The 10,779-nt window shown below is 39.2% G+C and overlaps 2 protein-coding genes across 2 annotated transcripts; both read left to right on the plus strand.

Moving 5' to 3' along the window:
- Window positions 1–744: 744 nt before the first annotated feature.
- LOC108059377 (neprilysin-4-like) lies at window positions 745–2,634 on the plus strand. The gene has a single exon (XM_017144611.2). It carries the CDS (start codon window positions 745–747, stop codon window positions 2,632–2,634), a length of 1,890 nt encoding a protein of 629 aa, XP_017000100.2.
- An 873-nt stretch (window positions 2,635–3,507) lies between these two features.
- On the plus strand, window positions 3,508–5,178 carry LOC108059387 (neprilysin-11-like). Its single transcript, XM_017144624.2, has one exon. It carries the CDS (start codon window positions 3,508–3,510, stop codon window positions 5,176–5,178), a length of 1,671 nt encoding a protein of 556 aa, XP_017000113.2.
- Window positions 5,179–10,779: the final 5,601 nt, after the last annotated feature.

Consider the following 10,779-nt stretch of genomic DNA (forward strand, 5'->3'; position numbering starts at 1 on the left):
ATTTCTATCGAGATATTTTTTTGAACAAATATTGGAATTATATAATTTTTTTATAAAAAATTAATTTTATTAAATATAAAAAAACTTAATACGAAAAAAGATTGTACATTTTAGCGACAATCGTAAAATAACAGTACAATTGCTCACTGTCAAAAGCTGGCCACTATAAACAGCAAAAGAAGCTGCAGCCCTTTAGTAACGGCTTTTTAAAGCGTATAATAAGAAATTTTACAAATGAAAATTTAATAACTAAGAAAAAACACAAAAGATATTCTGACGGTAATCGTAGGGCTGTAAAATTAATATTTCTTCGAGAAATCTCTTCAGAACTTTTGAAAACTTAAAACTCGAGATCAGCAAAGGTCTATTATTTTTTAGTTGACAGATAATTACGCGAGTTATCATTATCAGCGTACTCATTTCTTTACTTTTACAATTGATAAGGCATGAGAGGATTTTATTGTAGCATTTTTTTTTATAATTAGTGCCCTGACCCTTCAAGACAATGGAGATAATGCCAAATAGCTATGACGCATTGTTATTGTTCTTATTGTGTGCTATTTTAATTGATAAGCTGATTTTGCGCGTGTAGTTTTTGACAATTTAAAACTGAATTATAGCTAAACGACTGATTAGTCATGATAGACCCCAGCTTAAGGTATAAAAAGGCGAGATTCACATGCGACTTAGTTAGTTACAAAAATTCAAGCTTCTGCGTAACACAATATATTTAGTGGGCTAAAGATGAAATGGATTATTTTCCTGTTCCTGGCACAAATTGCGGCGTCTTCTCCAATTTCTAAGGAGAACAGCGTCAACGAACGACTACTGGAGAACCTAATGGGCAATGTGAACCAGAACTCGAGTGCCTGTGATGATTTCTTTGAACATGCGTGCGGCAATTTCAAGCAACGTCATATCAACGACCACTTCTTTAGCACCGATCAAATGATGAAGGAAAAGTATGATAAGGACCTCCACAGAATGATAATAAGACTGTACAGACGTATACGATCGCCGGACTTCAAGCCGACTGTGGATGCCAAGGCTCTTCGCTACATTTTGAATTGCCACATGGCTGACTTATATACATTCAGGCTGGACCACTACCTGAAATTGTCTCCTCCTGCCGAAGGACTCTCCTGGCCCGTTTTCACACCACCCGAAACCGAATGGCCCGAGAAACCGTTCAAGTGGATGGAAACACTGGCGCTTTTGCACCGCTACGGCATTACCAATAGTTTAGTAAAGGTGGAGATCACTCAAAATTCAGAATTAAAGCTAAGTATGCCCAGTTTTGAGGAAGACTTATCAAATGTGAGGATCCATAACGCGAAGAGATCCATATTCTTATCAGAAATGAAACAATTTGAATCTGAAATGGAAGACCTCATAAAAGTTGAAAAAGGCAACGATGAAGAGAATTACTTGAGTGTTCAGGAAATTGAGTCGAAAACGGGTATCGAATGGCATCGATTCATCGAGTCCCTAGTTGGCCAGCCCATTTCACTTGAATACCGACTGTTTATCAAGAACTTGAACTACTTTACGGCCCTAAAGAGCCTGCTGGATTTCACCGATGACGATCTGTTGGCTAACTATTTAATGATCCGATTCGCTCACTATCTGAAGGATAACACTGAGCAGGGCGACGATCTCGATAAATGTATCCGGTCCCTAGGCCGCCAAATGCATCTGTACACGAACCTGCTCTACAAGGAGAACTTCCAGGATTCCGAAACGTTGCAGCAGAATATCCATGAAGTTTATCGTATCTTTGAGGAAATGCGTCAGCAGTTGGTCCTGCAAATCAATCAAAATCGCCTACAGCTGTCGGATTCACAAAAAGAGGTGGTCCTCGAGAAGGTACAAGCTATTAAACTCCATGTAGGCGCTGCACCGAGGGATCTCGACTATCGCAGATTCGTCACCGGGTACTATGAAGATCTACATTTTCCATCGGAAGATCTGGACTACGGAAAGATTCAACTTGATATCCTGGAGTCTCGCACACGAAAGGGCTTGGATCAAAAGCTAAATCCAGCTTCGGGCTACGATGTGTATACGGCTCATTCCAAACTGACCAATGCATACTACGTGCACGCCATGAACTTGATCGTAATTCCATACGTCTATCTGCAGGAACCCTTCTTCACCGCGGACAGCCACGATGTGTTCAAGTACAGCCAGTTGGGATTTACTCTTGGCCATGAGTTAATGCACGCCATTGGCACACTCGGTATTTACCGTGATCTCCATGGAGAATATCTGAAAGAAGGCCACGAAATATTGTCCTTGCCGCAATTTAAGGAGGGCCTAAGTTGCATAAACCGCGAAAGGACGGAGTTTCTCGAAGAGCGATTGGCGGATATCGAAGGAACTAAACTGGCCTACGCCACGTACTCCTCCAGAAATACCAAAAACGTTACAAACTTTACTGATCTTAACCCAGACAAGATATTCTTCCTCAACACGGCGCACTTCTTTTGCCAAAATGGCAAGTCGATATATAAAATAACTTCACATGGCGATCATCCGGACCGAGTAAACCAAATTGTGAAAAATTACGATCCATTTAATAGGGCCTTTGGATGCTCTCTGGCCGATCAGCAGGAAAAATGCCAACTGTGGTGACTGGCTTAAATGGCTTAAATATTTTGTTAACTAATCTTTTTGCCTTCAATTAGAATAATTTAAATATGTAAACAAACAAGTTTTTAAATAAAATAAATAAATGGATTGAAAATGAGAATCAATTAAGAATCTTTGAAATAGTTTTGTTGGGTACTTTTTTTTAATATTTATAATAGAACCCGCAATATATCAAAAAATTATCAAACATTGTATCTTTCTGTCAGAAATAATCATTATTTTAGTTTTTTTTTTCAATGATTAAATCATTAAAAGGAAATAATTAATAAATAAATATTCATGGGACATATTTATTAGTTTAAGGTTTTTTTAATCGGAAATAATCATTATTTTTGAATTTATTGAAGTTTAAGTTTTCAGTTATTCTGAACTAAGTTTTATCAAAGCCTTTTCAATTTTTGTAGAAAGTTCAGGGAATATCCCAGCTCTCCACTTTTTTTTTGGTTAAATGATAATGCCACAAGCCACTGTGACGCAATCGCAATTATTCTTTTCGATTTATATAGAAAGTCTGACGCATTTGGACAATTGACATTAATGAGTAATTTGGAAGAATGGATTCCCGGCTTACAGTATATAAAAGACGAGACTCCCTCGCAATATGGTCAGTTAAAGAAATCTTAGCTTTCGGTTACATTACTTAGCTTCAAAATGAAGTGGATCATTTTGCTGTTGTTTGCACAAATTGTGGCGCCTTCAACAGTTTTGAGGTATATGAGTTCCAACGATCGACTAGAGAGGTACATAAATTATAATGAGAACAAATCATCGAATCCCTGCGATGATTTTTTCATACATGCATGTGGCAATTACGCAAAACGCCATAAAAAGGACTCTAGTTCTACCATCAATGTAATGCTGATGCAAAGGTTCTATAAGGACCTCGGTCAAATAATGGAGGAACTGCAACTTAGGTCGAAAAATGCGGTCTTCAACGAGTCAAGTGTGGATGCAAAGGCTCTGAGGTACTATAATAGTTGCCTGAAGGCTCCCTCACAAACATGGAAAATGGAGCACCTACTAAAGTTAGCTCCTCCTGGCGAAGGACTCTCTTGGCCCAGTTTCACAATACCCGGAACCGAATGGCCAAAGGATCGCTTTAATTGGATGGACACACTGGCCATTTTGCACCGCTACGGCGTCACAGATTTTTTAATAAAACTGGAAGTCTCAACAAATACGATATTCGGTAGAGAGCCTCAATTGAAGCTAAGTATTCCCAGCTTGGAGGAAGACTTAGACTCCAAGTTTTACAAATCCATACCTTATACAAAGCTTCAATTACTGGAATCGCAAGTAAGAAACCTTATAAAATGGAAAGCTGACCCCATGGAACCCTACCGATATAAGAGTGCACTAAGTATTGAGTATATAACCGATCTCGACTGGCAGAAGTTCATCGAATCCATAGTTGGTCACCGCATTTCACCTGAATTCCCGCTGTTGGTCAACAACTTTATCTACTTTGCGGCTTTGAAAAGACTGATGGATTCCACAGACCCCGAACTATTGGCAAATTATTTTATGTTCCGATTTGTTAACCACTTGAAAAAAAACACTATAAGTGGCGGAACTCCCGGAGACTGCCTGTGGAAATTGAACCACCAAATGGAGATGGCCACGAATCTGCTCTACAAGGAGCACTTCCAGGATTCCGCGACGTTGCAGAAGAATATCCAGGAAGTTCATCGTATTTTTAACACAATGCGTCGGCAGTTAATTCTCCAAATAAATCGAAACCGAATGGGACTGTCCTCCGATCAAAAAGCAGCGGTAATCGAAAAGGTTCAAGGTCTGGTTCTCAATATTGGCAATATACCAAGGGATCTCGACCATCGAAGCTTCGTTAATGGATACTATGAGGATATAGAGATTTCATCGGAAGATTTGGACTACGGACGAGTTCAACTTGAACTCCTGTGGTTTCGCAATCGAAAGCTTTTTGATGAAGTGCTGGAACCATCAAACACGAATCTCAAAATAAATAGGCGTTTTCGAGGTCCGACTAGTGCATACTATATACATGCCAAGAACTTCATCGTAATACCATTTGCCCTCCTTCAGGAACCCTTCTTTAATGCGGAGAGCTACGATGTTTTCAAGTACAGTTTGATGGGATATGTTCTTGGCCATGAGTTAATGCACTCCATTGGCACACATGGTATCTACCGTGATATCCACGGAAAATATCTGAAAATAGGCGATGATATATTGTCTTTGCCGCAATTTAAGGAGGGCTTAAGTTGCATGAACCGCGATAAGACGGAATATCTTGAAGAGCGATTGGCGGATATCGAAGGAGCTAAACTGGCCTACGCGACTTACTCCTCTAGAAATACAAAAAACCTGGACAAATTATTTTTTCGTAACATGGCCCAATTCTTTTGCGAAGGTGGCCACTCCAAAAATCCTGCTATTTCACACGACGAACGTCCCGTCCGTTTACGGCACATTTTGAAGAATCTGGATGCATTTAGTAAGGCTTTTAAATGTCCTTCGCAGCACAAAAAATGTAATCTGTGGTGACTGGCTTAAAATCGATTTGTAAAGCTATTTGTAAGAATTATTTATTATATTTTATTGATTTGGTTATATCCTAAAGAAAATTTAAAGCTACAAGAAAATATTTAATTTTTAGTGCGTTAGTCACAATGTGACTGTCACATAGATCTCAAAATATCTCAATTACTAAATAAAAGTAGGAAATATTAATAACACTGTGCAGCATTTTTAGTGCTTTTTAAATTTACCTCGATGGATGCTATATTTTTGGATTCGTTACGAATTCCCAAGATAAACTGCGTTTTCAAAAAAGTTCCCCGACGCATGGATTCTTAGCAAAAGGACCTCAAAGTTCGAAAAATGCAGAAATTGGCCAACTTTCCGGAGCTCTCAGAGGCAAACGGATTCATGGTTTGATTCGATGCTAAAGTTTTTAAAAAGATACTTTCTTTATCTTTCAAACCCCATACTTAGAATAATTTTAGGATTTTTTTTAAGGCAGAAATCGATTCCAGAAAACATAGTAAAAAAACTTAAAAACAAACAGCTGCGGTCAAAATAGTAGTAGTGTTGCCGCCCTGTGTTTTTAAAAGTTTGTTGCTGTAATTCATCTTCTTCTGATGATATTGTATTGATTATAATTGTACAATTAGACTAATTGGATAAGAAAATTGACAACAAAAAACTTTTAAAAACACATGCTGGCAACACTACTACTATTTTGACCGCAGCTGTATACTTTTATGTTTTTTGACTATGTTTTCTAAAACTTGTTTCTCCCTTAATAAAAATCCTAAAATTATTCTAAGTATGGGGTTTGAAAGATAAAGAGTGTATCTTTTATAAAATTTTAGCATCTAACCAAACCATGAATCCGTTTGCCTCTGAGAGCTTTGGAAAGTTGGCCAATTTCGGAATTTTTCGAACTTTGAGGTCCTTTTGCTAAGAATCCTTGCGTCGGGGAACTTTTTGGAAAACGCAGTTTAACTTTGGAATTCGTAACAAATCCAAAAATATAGTATCCATCGAGGTAAATTTTTGATGCTGCATAGTGTAATTAGTAAAATATTGAAATAGTTGCTATTATTTTTTTAAAGTAATTGAAGGATTTTTATAAAAGTATTTTACCCCTTCCTCAGTAATTATATTATTTTACATTTTTCTATTCATTTCTTTTTGAAAAGAAAATCCCTTGTCGTATAGAATTGCATTTGTTTCACCTTGTTATCCAATCCTTTCAACCCCGCTTTCGTGTTTTCCCCGCTAAAGGTGATTTCCTCAGCTTCCACCCCTGTTTAAGTGGAAACTACTTTTTGAATTGGCAAATGCAACGGCTTGGATTTTCCCCGGATGAAAAGGGGTTTCCATGGCAAACCGGTTGGTCAACGCACCACCAACTTCGGGCCAAATGATAAAGGCCAACCACCGGACATTCACAACCCAGTTTTTCCACTGCATTTTTCCAGCAGCAGCATCATCATGATGTCATTGATTGGACTCCACGTTTGATGTTCCCACTTTCCCTTCAGGGTGGTTTTCGTTTAGCTTAATTAACAAGCAAACCTCTTGAATTATTGTTATTCCTGCTTAGCTTAGCTGATCTCATCCAACGCATAAAATGCCAATAAAAAATTGCATAAAAAATAGCTGAAGCACGGGAAACGAGTATGGGAATTTGTTATGCGCATAAAAGTTCGCAGGCCAAATTTGGCCAAACTTTAAAACCAAAAAAGCGGCCCGAAAATGGAGGCAGTAAAAAGCGTGGAGAACTCTCCCGCAGCCGGCTGAAATGTAATTCCTCTGGCGCCAGTCCTGTGATTATCGAAAGTAGTTCTTTTTGATGTCGAAAGTTTGCTGCCACCCTCGCCCGTTTTCACTTGGTAGGTGGCAAGTGAAAGTGAAGGCGAAAGTGTACACCCCACTCTTCCCTCTGAGGGGTTCATCTATTTTCCAGCCGTAGGAGAAAAATCTGCGCACATAACGGCGCCTCTATGTACTTGCTCCAAAACACGCACACATAAAACGGGGGGCCTCCACGGAGGGGCACTACGGAAAAGTGCCTGAATTTTTGCACAAAACAAAAACAAACTTCAAAATTTAGTTGGATTTTGAGACAGAGAAACACTCTACTTTTTTATAAAAATATGTACAACAATGTGATAATGAAAAAAAGTATAATCTATTAAGTTTTGCTTAAAATTGTAATTGTAAATAATTTAACTACAATTTTAAAAATAAAAGAAGCTATATTTTTGTAGCCAATAAGATTAGTTTTTAATTCTCCTTTTTTAAGCGGTTAAATATTTAAAATTATTCTATAATTTTTACTATCAAAACCAAAAAACAAAAACTACAATAAAATATTGTCTCGTTTTTTTAATTTTTTCTTTAACGGCCTTTCTATTTTTTTGCGAATAACTTTTTTAATTTAATTTTTTGTTCATCACCTTATCAACATTATATAAAAATCCAGATAACCTTCTTTTTTTACAGTGCGTAGGCCAGGAAAGTTGAAACTATGCCGCGTAGGCGACGTGGCAACGGCATCTGCCCTTTCCTTAAATTCTCCACCCACTCCCGAACTTCGCAGCCACCACAGCACCCCCCACTCTCCAACTCTCCGAAAACTCAACCGCATCCCCAGTCCAATTTAACTCTGTCAAGCTTCGACTGCGTTACACTTTTCAGCAACTTTTACATGGGAAACTGGCGCCAACTAAAACAGCAGCAGCAACAACAACGTTTCAACCCTGCCCCAGGGCAGCTCCTCCCACTCCTCTCGACCCACTGCTTTTACCACCCACCTTCTGCCCCACCCCCCATTTCACCCATTTCTATGTGGCGTGTGCAGCGTTGCGGCTGTGGCAGCAACAACAACAACAGAAGCAGTGGCAAGAAGCAAGATACACTCAGAAAAATACTTCAAAAATAATAATACATTAAAACTTTTTTCTAAACTTGTACCATTGCTTTTATAATTTAGAATATTTAAAATATTTTATTCACTCCTTCGTGAGTTTTTTGAAGTCAGTTTTAATGTATCTCATTTTAAGTAGTTTATTTTTAGTACAGTTTTTCTTATTATTTTAAAAGAAGAAACAAATGTTTCTTTTTTTATTGAGTTTGTAATCTATTGTTGCATTATTATTTTAAAATATTTTTATTTATTTTAGCTGTGTACCAGCGACAACATAGCCTGCTTATCGCAACATCAGCCAAGCATAAAGCTGAGCCCACCCGAAAGTCCCTCCACCTCGCCGAACAGCATCCCCTTGGAAAAGTTGAAAGTGGAAAATTGTGCGTGGCAGGCAAAAGTTTTCTGAGGCCCTCTGACTGACAGTCTTTCACAGATGCGAAGGCGATGCCACGCCTACTGCCATCCTACAGATATCTGTACCCCTTCTCATCGCTGACTTTAACCATTTACAAAAACGAAAATTAAATGAATCAGAATCATCTGTGCAGCATCAGCGCGGCAAAGGAAGCCGCAAGGAGAGGAGAAATCGGGAAAATTGGAGTGGAGTTGAGAAATGCGGAGCATGTGCAGCGGTGCTTGGATCCAAGAATTTGGCACAGCTGGCGGTCATTTATGAGTTCGTCCTGCCGACTTCTTTGTCTTCATCTCCGCCGGTTGGGTTTTGCATTTGAAATGATTATTTCCCAGCCTCCAGCTTCCGTTTTTTGTAGGGGTCCGAAAGAGGCTCAAGTCGGGCCATTTTTGGGCAGTCGGATTAGGTGACCATGACAATGGGCCTGGGTCCCTGTTTGTTTTCATATTTTATTATTGGTTGAAAGAGTGGAGAAGGGAGATCCGAGGGATGTGGCTTTAAGGCGTGTGAATAATGATCCTTCATCGGGTATTTCAGGCAGTCCGTCACATTTCTTGGTATTTCCCTCTGGTATTTAATGTCTTATTGATGATTGGGGCTTAGGAAATGAAAGTGGAAGGGGTTGTTACTCCTAAAAATAATTTTAAGATTCCCCTTCTGACATACTAATTTTGTTTAATACTTACTAAACTTTTAACTAAGATTTACAAATATCCCGTCATTTTAAAAAAACTATCTTTACTAAATTAAATGCTTGGTAAAATATCGATTTTAAGTCAAAATAAATAATCATAACTTAATAGAGGAAAACAGATCTCTAATTTGCTGTATGCATAATTATTAAAACAATCCTATATTTTTGTAAAATAATTGCACCTTTAATTTGTTGATTTCAATCGAATTTCCTGGCATTAACCAAACACTCAGCTGCCTATATCCATATCAACTTCCGATCCCTCTACCTATTCCTATTCCTATTCCTATTCCCATCCTCATATCCTTTTTTATCTTCTTCTCGGCTTGAAAGTTTGTCAACAACTCTCGCCTTGCCGATGGCTAAGTAAAAAGACCAAAGTTCCTGCGGCAGGATTCGTTTTTTTTTGGTTGGGTTTAAGCGCGAATGAAACCTGCCCTAAATTCGACCAAGCGGCTTAAATAAAAAGCAAGGAAAAGCGGGGAAAAAAACGATGGTAAGGCACGCGCAGCAGGAAAGCATCCTGGAGGAAAAGCAAGGGAAATATAAGGAAAGGAAACGACGACGTTGCGTTTTCCCCAAACCGAAGAGAAAATTCTTGTTTTGCGGAGGCGCAGCACGCATAAATCTACGGGCCCAAATTACATTATTTTGTCATTTTCCTTGGGCGGGCAGGCGCCTCCTCCCATGGCGGTTTTCCTTCGAACCGCTGCAGTGTCCTGTTTTTCGGTGTCCTGTTTGCTCCTGCCCGCCAGGCACATAAAACTCTGTCGAAAATAAACTTTCAAGAAGGCGCAAAACAACAGAAAAAAAATGCAAAAGCTCTGGGGCAAAAGTTTTTCTAAATTAAAAAATAAAAGGAAGAAAGCACAAAGTACATTATATGCAAGCAGTAAAGTAGGGGGTTTATAAATGGGTTTGGGGTCTCTTAACTTTTTTGCCTGGGGCTTCGAGTCGACAGTGAAAGTGAAAGTAAATGCACGACGTCGACTGCGCTGCTTTACCACCCCATTTCCCCCTGCAAGTAGCCAAGGACATTGCGGCCATTAAAAATGTAGCAGCGAAAGCTTCGGGTAACCAACTTTTCTTGAGACAACTGCAACTTTCTCTCTCTCTCTTTGGATTTTCTGCATTGTTTATAACTATTTGTGGGAAATGCGCCTGCGTTGGCTCTCTTTTGTCTCTCATTGGTCTCTCTGCCAACTTTCACTTTCCTCGGCTGCCTTGTCCTTTGCCTTCAACTTTCACTTTCACCCTGAAAGTTCGCCGACATCGCTACCAGCTCTCTCTTACTGCCCCTCTCTTTCTCTCTCAGTATACGCCGTCTCTTTCGCACTGTGGCAACTTCCTGTGTGGGCTTCCGGTTTTGTTTTTACAACTGATAAGGCCTCCTGCCGGCGCTTTTGGTCCTTCGAGCCCGCGCCTCCCCAAAAAGTATGCTATGCTTTTCTCTCTCGCCCTTTTCCAAGGCGACCAGCAGGCGCCACTCCGCTGCTGCTTCTTCTTCTTCTATTATGGCTGTGCGTTGCAAGGATCAAGGACGTTCAAGAAAATCCACGGCCAAGAACGAAAACAAAAAACAAAGCCAAAAAAAAGAGGAAA

The sequence above is a fragment of the Drosophila takahashii genome, chromosome 2L (assembly GCF_030179915.1).
Source record: "Drosophila takahashii strain IR98-3 E-12201 chromosome 2L, DtakHiC1v2, whole genome shotgun sequence".
Lineage (NCBI taxonomy): Eukaryota > Metazoa > Arthropoda > Insecta > Diptera > Drosophilidae > Drosophila > Drosophila takahashii.

Coding starts and splice junctions, on each gene's coding strand:
- LOC108059387 (XM_017144624.2), top strand. CDS start 3,508: ATGCTGATGCAAAGGTTCTATAAGGACCTCGGTCAAATAATGGAGGAA.
- LOC108059377 (XM_017144611.2), top strand. CDS start 745: ATGAAATGGATTATTTTCCTGTTCCTGGCACAAATTGCGGCGTCTTCT.